This window comes from Sarcophilus harrisii, chromosome 3, assembly GCF_902635505.1.
Source record: "Sarcophilus harrisii chromosome 3, mSarHar1.11, whole genome shotgun sequence".
Lineage (NCBI taxonomy): Eukaryota > Metazoa > Chordata > Mammalia > Dasyuromorphia > Dasyuridae > Sarcophilus > Sarcophilus harrisii.
This window is the reverse complement of record NC_045428.1, coordinates 545,474,783-545,490,759: the sequence shown is the minus strand read 5'-3', so window position 1 is coordinate 545,490,759 and position 15,977 is coordinate 545,474,783. Positions and strand designations below refer to the sequence as shown.

The 15,977-nt window shown below is 38.9% G+C and overlaps 1 protein-coding gene across 1 annotated transcript in view; it reads right to left on the bottom strand.

The window, feature by feature from the left end:
• ZMPSTE24 (zinc metallopeptidase STE24) overlaps window positions 1-15,977 on the bottom strand; it is a 49,423-nt gene that overhangs the window by 11,996 nt on the left and 21,450 nt on the right. The window contains exons 6-7 of the mRNA XM_023500213.2: window positions 11,569-11,710; window positions 2,707-2,891 (exon numbers count right to left, since the gene is read on the bottom strand). Coding sequence (XP_023355981.2) covers window positions 2,707-2,891; window positions 11,569-11,710 — 327 coding nt within the window. The remainder of the gene's footprint in view (window positions 1-2,706; window positions 2,892-11,568; window positions 11,711-15,977) is intronic.

Below are 15,977 nucleotides of genomic sequence, written 5' to 3'. Positions count from 1 at the left end.
TAAGCACTTGATGAAGTTTCTCATGTTAGTTTTGTAGATAAGATAAAGCACATAAGCTACAGAAGAGTACAAGTGGGTAGGAATGGAAATAAAATAAAGGGTGGGCTCAAAGACTAACCATTGGTTCAATGCTTATTTAGAATACGGTCTCTATCTGCGTACCTTAGGGGTATGTCCTTGGCCAGGATAGCTTAGGTGTAGCATTCCCACCCCCCCACCCTCCTTTCAGGGAACTTAGGAAAGCCAGATGATGGAGAAAAGCCTGAGATGCAGTGGGCAAGGGCAAACCCAGGCAGAACTGGACCATTTTTTAAATTCTTCAAGTCTTCCTCTACTGCTTCCTCATGATGCGTTGGTGTTCTGTGGTCCTCAGAGACATAAGCTCTGGAAGACTCCACTAACTCGAGAAAAGACTCAAGAAGAGCTCCCCAAAGGAGCTAAGGGGAAGAGGAAAAGGCAGCTACTAGAAATAAACCTCTTCTACTTAACAACCAAGCCAAGCAGGAGAGGTTCAAGACTATAACAAAATAGGAAGAGTATGGGATTCATTCATCAGGAAGAATGAGAAGCCCCAAGGCCCCAAATTTTAAGTGAAAAAAGTAATACAGAGAATAATAGCTCTCCAGGAGCTACAGATGGGCCATGAGTCACCTCACATGATTCACCCTAGAGGAACATCTCAAAGAAACCAGAAACTATTGTGACCCTAATCTCTAATGTGAAAACAAGTGTTTTTCAAGGCAGAAAAGATGTTCTATGATAAGCAGCAGCACAGTGTAATAGGAATGTTGGTAGCAACAAATAAATAGGAAGGGAAGAGAATAGGCACCGTGCTAAGCTAATTGGAATTTAGAGCTACTAATATTCCCTTTCTCTCTTATCAAATCCCTGCTTCATAGAGGAGTTAGAGATATTAAGGGAAGGTTTCATTTGTAATATGTGTCCACAACTATGAATGAAAGCTAAATTACATAAGTCTGAATGTAAATGGAGAGGGAAAAAAAAAAGTATAGACTAGACAGACAGCTTTAAAAGCAAGAGGTGATTATTATAAACCTAAAAAGAAAAGCAAACTGCATATAACTGAGGCTTGCCATTTCAGCTTTTTGTTTTACTGTCTTCAACCAAAAACTTGTTCTATTTGTTGTTTGCTAATATCATAATAAAATTTTAAGTTAATTAAAAAATAAACAATTAGATACTTAGTTTTTCTTTAACACTTTTAACAAATTAGATCTTTCCCTAGAGAAACAAGTTTTTGGGAGAGACTTCCAATTTCACTCTTGGTTTGCCCTGACTAGAACAGCAGGAAAAATATGTAGAAAATACATGTGATTCTCTTGCTGGGATAGGTGGGACCAGAGGAGAAAAATAGGCAAAGACAAACAGTTAACTCTGTAGAGCACTCCTGCTCCCCTGGGTCACAAAGCACTCTGGTTTCACTCACCAATAACAGGGAGTTAATTTTGGACTTTGCCTCCTGTCTACACAATAGGTGAAGACTCAGGCTGTTTTCTAATGGTTTTATCTCAGACTTAGTAAAGTAAAACTCTGCCACAAGGACACAACACCCTACTTCTCCCACTGTTTCTTAGAACCCTGAGGAGAAATGTCAAATGGGTTTCTGGGCCCCCAAGCCTCAAGTGCTTGCATTTTATATTCCTAGCATTAAAATAGTACCTGGCACTATTTGGAGAAAGTAAGGAAGTAAGCATTAATACAGAGCCTATAAAAGACCAGGCACTGCATTGAGTCTCACAGATCTCATTTCACCGTCACAATATTCCTCTACTCATCACCATTTTACAGTTGAGGAACTGAGACCTGCCAGAGAGCTTTGAAGGCTAATGCTCTATTCATGCTCTACCAAGTGCCTTACTTGTTAGTTTATCTGGATCTAACCTAATACAATAATTAGGGAACTAGTAGCACCATTTTTCCACTGTAAACGTTCCAGTTAGGGCTGCCTCTATATACTAATGATGGTAGTCTAGTCAGCCCTATGGGCTTGAGGATTAAGCTAAACTGACTAGTTCTATTGTTCTCCCCACATACTGTATAATGACATAGTCTCTGTCTCTCTTTCTTTCCACTTAATAGCATTTACTTTTTTCCAATTACATATAGACAGTTTTCTACAATCTTTTTTGTAAGATTTTCAATTCATAAATTCAGGAGGACCCGAGTTCAAATCTGAATTCAGACACTTAACATTTCCTAGCTGTGTGACCCTGGGCAAGTCACTTAACCCCACTTGCCTAAGCTAAAAAAAAAAAAAGAAAAAAGATTTTTTGAGTTCTAAATTTTTCTCCCTCATCTAGTTTACATGTATAATCATGTTAAATATATTATTAGGCTGACAACAGTTTCAATGAAATTTTTAGGAAGAAACTCATCTTCTCTTCCTGTGGTTTTCAAGAATTCCCTAATTTCAGAAAAATCAAGACAATTCTTTGTCTTTTAAGACAACGATATCACTCCAAAACACAGGATCTCTATTTGAAACCCAACTTGGTAGTAATAATCTGTAGCTGTGCCATGTTCCTTGTACCAAGCAAAGATCGCGTGGCCCAGAAGTCTCAAAACCCCAGTGGTAAGGAGATTAGGTGATTAAATAAGCAGTAGTCAGGCACTGAACCATTGCATATTTTCTAAGCAGGAGCTGCATATATTTCAGCAGAAGACTAGAGTTAAAGTCAAACTCACTCTGACTTTGGCCTTCGTTTCTGGGCTCTCCCCCTCTCCCTCTCTGGGGGGCTCCAAGAAGCCCTCCTCCGGGGGCTCTTTGTTCGGTATGGAGTACTCCTCCAGCAGCGTGTCAAACAAAACTATCCGCTTGTTCTTGAAGAAGCCATAGAAGTAAGCATTGCTGTGGGAGGACCGTTTTGATCCTAGTGGGAGAGTCCAAGAAGACAGACATTAAACTTGTGGGACCTGAAACTGCCTGCTGCTATCCAGTATCATTAACAGAGGAGTGCTAACATTTCTGTCATATGCTGAAATACCTTTGGTGTTCATTCATTCTGTCAGACTCTGTGATGTCATCAGCATGTTAGAGAGTGCCTCTGGTCAGGAGGCAAGTGGGCCCAACCATTTGCCCAGGATCCCACAATCAGGGCTGTTGTTGTTGTATTTAAATGCAACAAACCCACTAATGATGACAATAATAACCCTCCTTTCAAGTCTTGTTCCAATGACTTGTCATACAGCACAGCAGTGACCTCCATACTTAACCCCTGGCCAGCAGCGGGGAGTCTGGAAGGCCTGGCAGACGGGCTCAGTGGCAGACAGGCTTAGGCTGCCATGAGAACAGCCTGTCAAGGAGCAGAGGCCCAGCCTGGATCATCTATTTGAACATCAGATTCTAAGATAGGGCCCATGTAGGTTGTTATATAAAAGGTAGTCCAGGTGAAGGGCTGCTACTGACCAGGCCTTATGCAGTAGCACACGGAGGCCTGCAAAGTACTTTGGCACTGTCATCTCGTGCTCCTCACAGCAGGCCACGCTTTCTCACTTTACAGATGTACAAATGGAGGCCGACACAACACAGGTGGGTTTCCCCACTACTATCTGAGGCACTATATGAACTTAGGTCTTGAGTCCATGCTCAGAGCTCTGTCCATCGTGCCCTCTAGCTTCTTGCCTACATGCTACAGAAACATGTGAGGTGAAGCCAAAGGATTACTTAATAGATGAAGAGATAATTAAGTAATATTAACATAGGTAGAGAAGGAGAAAGTCTGGGAACATCTGTGCAAGCTGGGAGGTACAAGAAGGTAATAAAGGTCTAAGTAGGTGAAGCATAAACTAAGACATTCTCTCTCGCTCTCTCTCTCTTTTTTTTTTTTTTTTTAAATAATTATCACTTTTTATTGACAGAACCCATGCCTGGGTAATTTTTTACAACATTATCCCTTGCACTCACTTCTGTTCCAACTTTTCCCCTCCCTCCCTCCATCCCCTCCCCTAGATGGCAGACAGTCCTATACATGTTAAATATGTCACAGTATATCCTAGATACAGTATATGTGTGCAGAAATGAACAGTTCTCTTGTTGCACAGGAAGAATTGGATTCAGAAGGTAAAAATAACCTGGGAAGAAAAACAAAAATGCAAACGGTTTACATTCATTTCCCAGTGTTCCTTTTTGGGGTGTAGCTGCTTCTGTCCATCCTTGATCAATTGGAACTGAATTAGATCTCCTTTGTCGAAGAAATCCACTTCCATCAGAACACATCCTCATACAGTATCATTGATGAAGTATATAATGATCTCATGATTCTGCTCATTTCACTTAGCATCAGTTCTTGTAAGTCTCACCAATCCTCTCTGTATTCATCCTGCTGGTCATTTCTTACAGAACAATAATATTCCATAACATTCATATACCACAATTTACCCAACCATTCTCCAATTGATGGGCATACATTCATTTACCAGTTTCTAGCCACTATAAACAGGGCTGCCACAAACATTTTGGCACATAAAGGTCCCTTTCCCTTCTTTAGTATCTCTTTGGGATATAAGCCCAGTAGTAGCACTGCTGGGTCAAAGGGTATGCACAGTTTGATAACTTTTGGGGCATAATTCCAGATTGCTCTCCAGAATGGTTGAATTCGTTCACAGCTCCACCCACAATGCATCAGTGTCCCAGTTTTCCCTCATCCCCTCCAACATTTATCATTTTTTTTTCCGTCATCTTAGCCAATCTGACAGGTGTGTAGTGGATCTCAGAGTTGTAAGACATTCTCTTCTATAATAAATCTATGAGCTGACAGTGAAAGGCAGGAAAATCACAAAATATAAAATGACACACTAACTTTCTTGGTTTAAATTCTATAATGATTTAGCAAAATAATATCGTTCACTTCAGGTAAGTGTATGCCTCTTCTCCACAGATACCCAAATATGGTGAAGCTAAGCAAAAAATTAAAAACAAAAAGATTTTTGGTCTATGCCCCCACTGGCTCATGCTTTGTTTTGTTTTTTAATTAAAACTTTTTATTTTCAAAATATATGCATGAATAATTTTTCACCACTGATTCTTGTAAAACCTTGTGTTCCAACTTTCTCTCTCCTTCCCCCCACTCCCTCCCTAGATAGCAAGTAATCCAGTAATATTAAATGTGTGCAATTCTTATACACATATTTCCACAATTGTCTTGCTGTACAAGAAAAATCAGATCAAGAAGGAAAAAAATGAGAAAGAAGACAAAGTGCCAGCAAGCAAACAACAAAAGAAGTGAAAATACTATGTTGTGATTCACACTCAGTTCCCACAGAACTCTCTCCGAGTATAGATGGCTCTCTTCATGATAAGATCATTGGAACTGGGGCATGCTTTGTAAATAGCAAGAAAATGTCAAAGTTGTAACATGCTGTTCTTTTTACTTTCCTTTTTTAGTTGTAGGGTATTCTGGTCTGCTTGGCAGTTATACATAGCTGTTTGTTCAGTACATAGTTACCAAGGAAACCAGAATACCCTATGACATAAGAATAGTAATACATGCCCCCCAAATACACAAAGGACAAAATCTAAGACATGACAGTAACAAAACTTAATAACTCAGGTGTTTATAGACCAATGTTCAGAGTATCAGTACTAGACAGGACAAGCCAGGGATATTAATGAATAAAAGTAAATTTGGGCAAAAAAGAATATCAATGTGGATACACAGGAAACTCACATTTGAAAAACACACTACAGCATATGAGAGCAAGTTAAGTGTTCTGTAAAAACAGTTCTAGGTACACCAAAGCTCAGGAGTGGAAGCTAGAGGGGAAAAGAAGAACAAAGAGGCAGAATAGTGGCACTCTGGTTGTGAGGACTAAGTAAGACTATGTATATAGAGCATCCCATGCAGTTATTCCATGAATCCATCAGTCGTGTCCACACGGATCAGCTGGCAATCAGAAAGAGTGAGGGTCTCACCTCACATGCACACTAGCCATGAGCCAAGAGAGGCACTGAAATTCTCAAATCCTCAGACAGAGCTCTAAGAACCTGCTTTTGCAGAAAGAATTTCTCACCCAGAGTTCCTTAAAGCTCCACAACCTAAACAACAAGTTACATAGTCTTTACTGAGATTTTCTATGATCCTTGGTTCTCAAACACCAGGCCAGGGCACCAAGCTCTGTCACATCCTACCAGGAGCATCTGGGTTAAATGTGAACCATAATCTAAAGTTTCATCACTTGGGACACTAATATATTGTTCGTGGAGACGTGAAATGATCCAACCATTCTGGAGAGCAATCTGAAGCTAAGCCCAAAAGGCTATCAAACTGTGTATACTCTTTGATCCAGCAATGTTTCTATTGAGCCTGTATCCCAAAGAAATCACAAAAAAGGGAAAAAAACCCATATGTGCATAAGTGTTTGTAATAGCTCTTTTTGTACTAGCAAAGAATTGGAAAATGAGTGGATGCCCGTCAGTTGGGGAATAGCTGAACAAATTGTGACATATGAAGGTAATAATTATTGTTCTATAAAAAATGATCTAACTTAGTTTCAATTGATCAAGGATGGTCAGAAGCAGCTACACCCAAAGAAAGAACACTAGGAAATAAATGTAAACTGCTTGCATTTTTGTTCTTTTTCCCAGGTTATTTATATCTTCTAAATCCAATTCTCCTTGAGCAACAAGAAAACTGTTCGGTTCTGCAAACATATATTATATCCAAGATCCACTACAATCTATTTAACATGTATAGGACTGCTTGCCGTCTTTGGGGAGAGGGCAGAGGGAGGGAGGGGAAAAATTGGAACAGAAGTGAGTGCAAGGGATAATGTTGTAAAAAACTACCCTGGCATAGGTTCTGTCAATAAAAAGTTATTAAAAAAAAAAAAAAAAAATGATGAACAAGCTGATTATAGAAAGGCCTGAAGAGATTTACATGAACTGATGCTGAGCAAAAACAAGCAAAACCGGGGATACATCGTACACAATAACAGCAAGAATCTGTGATGATCAATTATGATAGATTTGATTCTTCTTAGTGTTTCAGTGATCCAAAGCAATCCCAATAGACTTTGGACAGAAAATACCAGGAAAAAAATCTAAGGAGAATGAATTTAAATCAACACATTAAAAAAAAAAAAAGTTTCGCCACCAAAAGGTGATGAATTCTCTAGGCCACAAGTCAGGAAATTCCTGACAATCGTTTGTGATCAATACTGATGGAAGAGTATTTACAGTGATAAAATTGTAGACTTTCTGAAGTCCTAAATGTAGGCCCAGACTACAAGGTTATATTACAGGATATATTATTTTATGGCCATGTATACCATTACCTTACCAGGGCCTTTCTAGGTTACTTTCTGGAAGCCTTTATCTTTTACCACGTGAAAGAATGCACAAAATCATCCTGAAAAACAGGACAATTCAACTCCAAAAACATTAACATTCTTATTCTTTTCAAGGCATTTATCAAGTCAGTCAATCAGCATTTATTAAGTATCTACTCTGTATAGGCTAGGATATAAAGAAAGCTAAAACACTCCTAGATTTCTAAGTGCCCAATATAGCATCAGGAAACAACAGAAACAGCTCTGTACAAACAAGCCAAGATAGAAGAACTGAAGAGAATGAGCAGAAGGAAGTACTAGCATTGAGGAGAATTTGGAAAGGCTTGTTGCAGAAGCTAAGATTTTAGGCAATACCTGAAGGGAGCCAGGGGAGCTAGGAGGTAGAGAGGAAGGAGAGAATGCCTGGGAGAATTTGAGAAAGCCAGTGAAACTTTTGACATGAAGAGTCTTGTGAGAGCAACACCCAGGAGGCTGATGGCACTGGAACACCAAGTATGTGGAGTAAGGGACACGAAGGCTGGAAAGGAAGATAGGGGCCAGGGTATAAAGGACTTTGTAAGCCAAAGAAAGGATGTTTTATCTGCAGAGGAAAATGGAACCACCTGCACTGACTGAGTAGGGAGATGACAAGACCAGAATTGTACTTTAGGAAGATCACTCTGACAGGAAATAAGAGGATGGACTGGAGTGGGTAGTTTTGTGGCAAACAAACCCACTAGCAGTTAAAGCAAAGGTCTAAGTATAAGGTCATTTGGACCTGCACCACGGTGATGGCAGTTTCAGAGGACTACAAGTCTTTGAATATAAAGATATATTCAAGAGATATGACAAAGTATAAATGACACAACTTGACAACTGATTAGAAATGGGAGTTGAGAGATGAAGGAATCGAAGATTGACATTTAGATGGCAAAACTAAGTAACTCAACAGTAATAGACAAATTAGAAAGAAGGGAGAGTCTGGAGGAAAGATAGGTCTGAACTGGACAAATAAAACTGAAAATCATCTAAAAAGAGATGCTAGCAACACTTGGCCTCCTGGGCCCACAGTTAACCTGGGTAAAGACCCATCAAAAAGAGAGAAGAAGAGCTGTTGGATAGGGAGAATGCACAGCAGAGGAGTGCCAAGAAGACTGAGAGGGTCAAAAGCTGCAGGAAGGCCAAGCAGGGCCAGAGTAGAAAAGAAGCCGTTAGATTTGACAACTGAGATGACTGGTAACTGGAGCTGTGCTATCAATGGAAAGACAGACTGCAGACAGCCCTCTAAAGAGGAACGAGGCCTGGAATGAGGGCCAGCAGGGATGGACGGATGCCTGACTGCAAGCATGGCTCACTCCCACCTCCTGGAATTCTCTATGCTGCTCTCTTTATTGGAATGTCCTCATTTAGCCTGGCACACCCTTCTCTGTGAAGCTTTCTCTCCAGGTTCCCCAGAGGTGACTGCTCTGAAATCCTACAGTCCTTTTACCACGTGACCCATCACTACCTATCCTCTTGGGCTGCTTTGTAAAGAATGCTTCACACCAATCAATGCTTAGGCATGATTTTCACATGAGTTTCTTCTCTTCAATTATTTGATAAATTTCTTGAAGATTGGAACTACTTTCAGTTTTTGTTTCTCTCACAATACTGAACACAAAGCAGAAATTCAACAGATATCTGTTGCACAGTAAGTATTGAAGTGAGCAGGGTTCAAATTCTCTAGAAAACATTATACTATATTCTTTTTAAAATAAATTTTAAATTTAAAAAAATAAATTTTTAAAAATGAATTTTAAATTTAAAAAAAAAGTTAAAAAATTTTAAAATACTCCTTTGAGGTGCTCCAAATCACTATTGATCAGAGAAATGAAAATTAAGACAACTCTGAGATACCACTACAGACCTCTCAGATTGGCTAGGATGACAGGAGAAGACAATGATGAATGTTGGAGGGGATGTGGGAAAACTGGGACACTAATACATTGTTGGTGAAATTGGGAATGGATACAACCATTCTGGAGAGCAATTTGGAACTATGCTCAAAAGTTTTCAAACTGTGCATACCCTTTGATCCAGCAATGTTTCTATTGGGCTTATATCCCAAAAAGATCTCAAAGAAGGGAAAATTTTTGTGCAAAAATTTTTTGTGGCAGCCCTTTTTGTAGTGTCTAGAAACTGGAAACTGAATGGATGCCCATCAATTGGAGAATGGCTGAATAAGTTACGGTATATGAATGTTATGGAATACTATTGTTCTGTAAGAAATGACCAACAGGATGACTTCAGAAAGGCCTGGAGAGACTTACATGAACTGATGCTGAGTGAAATGAGCAGAACCAGGAGATCATTATATACTTCAATAACAATATGATATGATGATCAATTCTGATGGACGTGGCTCTCTTCAACAATGAGATGATTCAGGACAGTTCTAACTGTTCAGTAATGAAGAGAGTCATCTACACCCAGGGAGAGGACTGTGGGAACAGAGTTTGGAATACAACATAGCACTTCTACTCTTTCTGTTATTGCTTGCTTGCTTTTTTGTTTTCTTTCTCAGTTTTTCTTTCTTTCTATACCCAATTTTTCTTGTGTAACAAGATAACTGTATAAATATATATACATATACTGGATTTAACATGTACTTTAATATATTTAACATGTATGGGACTACCTGCCATATAGAGGAGGTGAGAGGAAGAGGGAAAAAATTGGAACAAAAGGTCTTGCAAGGTCAATGTTGAAAAATTACCCATGCATATGTTTTGTAAATAAAAAGCTATTTAAAAAATATTCCTTTGAGTTTCAAATTCTTTCCCTCCTTCCTGCCCTTTCCCCACCCACTGAGAAAGCAAGCAATATGATGCTCATTATGTATGTAAAGAACAAATTCTTTCAGCAAGGCAATGTAAGGACGGATATAGTGTGACAATTTGCCCTTTCACAAAACAACTGCAAATTGTTAGTTGTGGTGTGATCTTGAAAAGCAAAGTAGTGACAAGCATTGTGGCAAGAGCTAAGGATACCAAGACAAAGCAGCTCCTGCCCACGAGGAGCAAACCTTCCTCTCCTTCCTCCTCCCTCCCGCCCTTACCCCCCCCAGAATAGACACAAGATAATGGGGGAAACAGGGGGAGGTTCCATAACAACTGACCATAGCAGCTAGAGGATCAGGAAAGGCTTCATGAAGCAAGAACTTGAGCTGAACCTTGGGGGAAGAGAGACTTTAACAGGTAAAGGCAACGCCAGGATGTGATCATGCACAGAGTCCAGCTGGTATACCATGTATGAAACACAGTGAAAAGGCTAACTGGGCTGTACCTTAAGTGCATGGGAAGGAGTGCCAGGAGGTCAGTTTGGGCGGGTCTTTAGATGATGGTCACAGGAAGATGACTGGCAAATGGCCACCCACTATACTGAGTATACTACACTGAGCCTTGACATCCCAAAAATGAGAGGATCACAGATTTAGAGCTAGAAGGGACTTTTGTTATCAGAGTCCAATTCTCTCACTATAGAAATGAGAAAATTGAAGGGGCCAGAGAAATTAAGCAAATACCCAGCTCGTAAGTCTGAATGAGATGTGAAGTCCTCCACCCACCCCAGCCTCTGGCTGCTCTGCCCACACAGATCCTAGCATTCATGCCCTCAGTTCTCTCTTCAGTGACTTTGGGAAGTTCCAGGGCAGTTCAAGGTTTCATCAGCAGGCAAGTCGGTGAAGCGTTACCTTGCCACTCTTTCCATGTGAAGGATAGAAACAGGCAGAAAATATGCTATGCTTATTGTGTTAAATGGCAGCCTCTCTGGACCACAGTTTTTCTTCTATACAATGAGGATAACAATATCTATATGCCCTTCCTTAGGGAATTATTTTGAGAATCAAATGATATATTTTCTTGTTGTTGGAAATTGAGGGAGTATGATAGAAGAGAAAGAGATTTTAGAGTCAAAAGACTGGTTTTGAATCATGATGTCAAGACTAACCGTTGTGGGGTTGGGAAAGTTAATACTAATTTAAGATGTAATTTCTTCATCTGTAAAATGGGAATTAAAAAAGCTTCTCCTAACTATTTTACAGCAACATAATGAAAATGTCTTGGACATACCTACTTCCTAACAACACTGGGGTTCTGCTGTATCCCCATTCTTAGAAAACACAAATTTCCAAATTTCAGCACTTAACTGTAAAAATAAATACTGCACTTTCCTTCACACACATCTTAGAACTTTAATAACAAGGCTCAAAGCCAGAGCTTCTTACCCTCAGTAAAGCCTTACCTTCTACAACATACACCTTCGTCAGAGGAAAGTCAATATTCTTTGCCATCACTTCAATTTCTTCTTTAAGGGTTCCCTCAGGCAATGGAATGAATTTATCAAACAAAGGGGCGATGTAGTCAGCATAGATGGTGACAAGTACCTGAAATGTAAAAGTGAGAACAACCTCTAAGAAGTTTCCTGAAGGATGAACATGGGACAAGTTTATAAAGTATGCCTAGATACCCAGAAATGATCTGGGTTTTGGCACAGTTCCCTGGTCCCTCTGACCAAAGTTCTGTGACAAACGTACCCCCATCTCTCCCTGCTACCAACTGCTCCAAGCCAATCTTCTCACACAACCCGAGGACTTTTCCTAATGGACAAGTATGACCACTTTCCTCCTCTCCCGAAAATCTGCTGAACAAAGTGTAAGCTCCTAGAATCTGATTTCTTCCAATTACCCCTCCTATTTTCCTCTCATACTTTGATAATGGCTTCTCCCATCTCTGGGCTTCTACTTAGTTCACTGCCATACATGCAATGGCTTGCCTCCCATTCCAATCTGATGAAGCTCCTCCTTTCCTTCAAGACCCACCTCATGAACATCTTTCTCCATGAAGTGATCTCTGTAGCCTAAAGAATCTTTTTCTTCTTACAGTTTCCATTATACTTTGTGCCATAAAATTTAAGTGAATAAATTTTAAGTGCCTTCCTACTTAATATACTAGCTAAGAGCATAACCAAAAAAAATTAGTTCCTATTCTTAAGGAGCTTGCAAAGGGGAGCAAGGAAGAGAATCTATATGTACACCAATGAGTAAAAGACAAGGTAATCTGAGGGAGGGAGGGAACACTAAAACCTGGGGTGATTAGAATGATTAGAGAAAACTTCACAGAGAATTGGGCCCTTAAGGGGAACTGATTCTGAGGAGAAGAGTTGAGAAAAAACTATATTCTGAGACAAAGGAGGAATTGTTCATGAAAAGGCAAATAAGTAGAGATGTAATGAATTTAGGAAATGATTATCTAGTTTGACTGAAATGTAGACTTGGCAAAGAATGGCAAAGGAAATCAAGATAGCAAAGCAGGAAGGAATCAGACTACTGAGGATCTTAATTGCTAAGCAAATTGTTTTACCCAACAATGGGGAATAACTGAAGGGTTCTGAGGCTTAGAGGAAAGGATAGTTAAACAGCTATTTGTAAGACAGATTGAAGGGAGAAAATGGAATTAGGGACACTAAGCAGGAGGCCACTGCAATAATCCAGACTAGAGATGATAAAGGCTGGAACCAGGGTGATATCTACTTGAGGAAAGAAAAGGGGATCACAATAGACTTATGATGTAGAGAGAGCAATCTGTATCCAGAAAGAGGACTATGGGGACTAAATGTTGAACACAGCATAGTTATTTTCATCTTTTTTGGTTTGTTTGTTTGTTTTTTGCTTGCTTTTTTCCTTTCTCATTTTTTTTCTTTTTGATCTATTTCTCTGGTGCAACATGATAAATGTGGAAATGTATATAGAATTATACATGTTGAACATATATTGGAAGGGAGAAAAGTTTGGAACAAGATTTTACGAGGATAAGTGTTGAAAACTATCTGCATATATTTTGAAAATAAAAAGCTATTATTAAGGGGGAAAAAAGGAATCATTATAGAGGTACAGACTAGATAAAACTCAAAAAGTGACTAGACATGGGGCAAGGAAGAAGAAAAAAAAATCAGAGATGACTCTAAGTTTATGAACAGAAAAGATAGCAGTGTCTTTAATAGAAAAATGAAGGTTGGGAAGAAAGCTGAATTTTAGAGGTTAAGAAATGAATTCGGAAAGAAGAAATTGAAGTGATGGCAAAGAATATTGACTTTCCTCTGACGAAGATGTATGTTGTAGAAGGTAAGGCTTTACTGAGGGTAAGAAGCTCTGGCTTTGAGCCTTGTTATTAAAGTTCTAAGATGTGTGTGAAGGAAAGTGCAGTATTTATTTTTACAGTTAAGTGCTGAAATTTGGAAATTTGTGTTTTCTAAGAATGGGGATACAGCAGAACCCCAGTGTTGTTAGGAAGTAGGTATGTCCAAGACATTTTCATTATGTTGCTGTAAAATAGTATTTGAGAAGCCTCTAGTATATCCCACCAGAGTTCTGGTACCATAACTTATAGATATGTGCCCTTCCCATAATCAGACTGTAAACTCCTATACAATAATATATTTACAACTAAATTTTTATCTTCAGTCCCTATCCCTGTAAATATAGTAAACACTTAATGAATGATTCATAATACATTATCAGATAGGAAGGCAATTTGGAAATCAAATCCAACCCTCAACTTTACAAATGGGGAATCTGAAACTCCAAAGGTCAAAGGATTTACTAAAGACAGCAAGTCATAAATAAAAGTCAGGCTGTTAAGAGTCAGGCTGTTAAACTAGGTGTTTTCACTCCTGACCTTTCTACCCGAAATGAAATGTATTTTTCAGCTGTCCCAGACTTCCTTCTTGGCACTTTGACTACAAAGAAACCCAAGTGAATAAATGATATATTATCCTCCTTAGAGTTCAAGTAGCCAAAAAAAGTTCTGCCCAAGAGCAAGTTATTTTATCAGATAAATTATCAGCTAATTTATAACTGATTGTAAATATTAGTTATTTAATCAGTTATTTCACCTTTTCTTGACAAAAACACAATAAATACTTGCAAGTGCAACTATGGTTCCGACATTCCCTCCAACTATTTTTTAAGTAAATAAATGAGTACAAATGTCCTATGTAAAGCTAGCATGTAAATATATGATACAATGAAATGTTGAATATTAGATTACAGTGTTTGAGGTAGGACTGAAAAAATGAATATGGAACCAACAATCATTGAAATGTGCTCTTTGTTTTTTAATACTTGAAAAAGTGGATCACTAGTTCCAAGGAAACTAGGAGCCTTTACAAGGAACTCCTGGTCAAGTGTCTTGCTGGTCTGTCTTCTGATGCTATTGCTCCCCAGGTTACAAATGTGTCACAGTTTGAAGAGGACTTCAAGCTGAGATTAAAAGAAGTTGGGGATTCTAAGAGGTTGGAGGTGCCCAAGAGAAAGAATACTGAATTCAGGGAAGGGCTAGCTAGCAGTCTAATAGGACTACAATGATGAGTATGTGGGAGGGAATAATATGAAACATCTAGAAAGGTGAGAGCCAGACAATATATGGTTTTAAATGCCAAACAGAGTAGTTTATGTTTCAATCCAGAGGAAATAAGTATGCTGGCCACATTCAGCTAATCTGGTGAATCCACTATGTTTATTAGGATTCATTGGACAATGTTAAAACTGCTCCAAAATTAAGATGAGACCTCTCATCTTATAGCTTTATAGTTCTTCAGTGATTAGTCTGGGTGGAACTGTTGCAGCCCAGTGGTAATCACAACAGTAACAATAAAGCAGGGACATAGTTGGTCTCTAGGGTAAATCAGGCTGGAATAAAGAGGGAAAGTACAGTGTGCAGAAACCAAGAGATGGACCACAATGTGTGCCAAAAACAGGCTGCCATCCAGGGCACATGGCAGAATCTTACAATGAATCAGGAATCCAGCACAGTTAGCAGTAGTCCTAAGATATTTTAGGCAAGCAGTCTACTTTTACATGTGATCACCCTATTATCTGACTATGGTCTCTTAATGAGAGCCCAAGCAGAAGCTGAAATGTATTATGTGTGCACTTGGGTCAGGTTAGACTTTGGAGATCATATTTCCAGTGTGTCATTGAACTTTATAGTATTTTAGTCAAAGGAAGTTCATAAGTATTTACTTATGTATGTTAAATGTTTTTATATTTTTTGTTTATATGTTTATATATATAAATGTTATAAATGTTTTTAGCAACTATCAGGACTCTCTCTTATGAAGACTAGTTCAGGGCCACTACTGTTTTCAGATTTAATCATACCTTAAATAAGCACTGGTTGTGCAAAATCTACTTATGCCAGGAACTTGGGAAAGGAGTATAGGCTACAGAAATCCTAAGGATAATCTGGCTGAGGAGATAAGAACCACATTTCAAGTAAACTAATACAAGAATGTTGAAAGCAGCAAAACTTAGTGGAAAAAAACAACAGATTCAAGAGTCACAAGTCCAAGGTTTAAAAATCCAGCTCTGCCACCGAAGAGCTGTGTGGGAAAAGCTCTCTGCTTCCCTCTCTGCGCTTCTTCACCTACAAAATGAAAAGCTTGGACGAGATGGCCTCTTAAGTCTCTTAATTTTTATAAAGTACCAGGAAGCCATGATTATAATGGCTAAAGGCACTTCCACGGCTCTAACATTTCATGACTCTAAATAAAAATGATTTAACAATAGATGTCATATTGCAGTTGCAATTACATGCGACAGAAGGATGTTTCATAGCAGGAAGGAAGGCTTCATGGGGGAAACTTTCATGGTG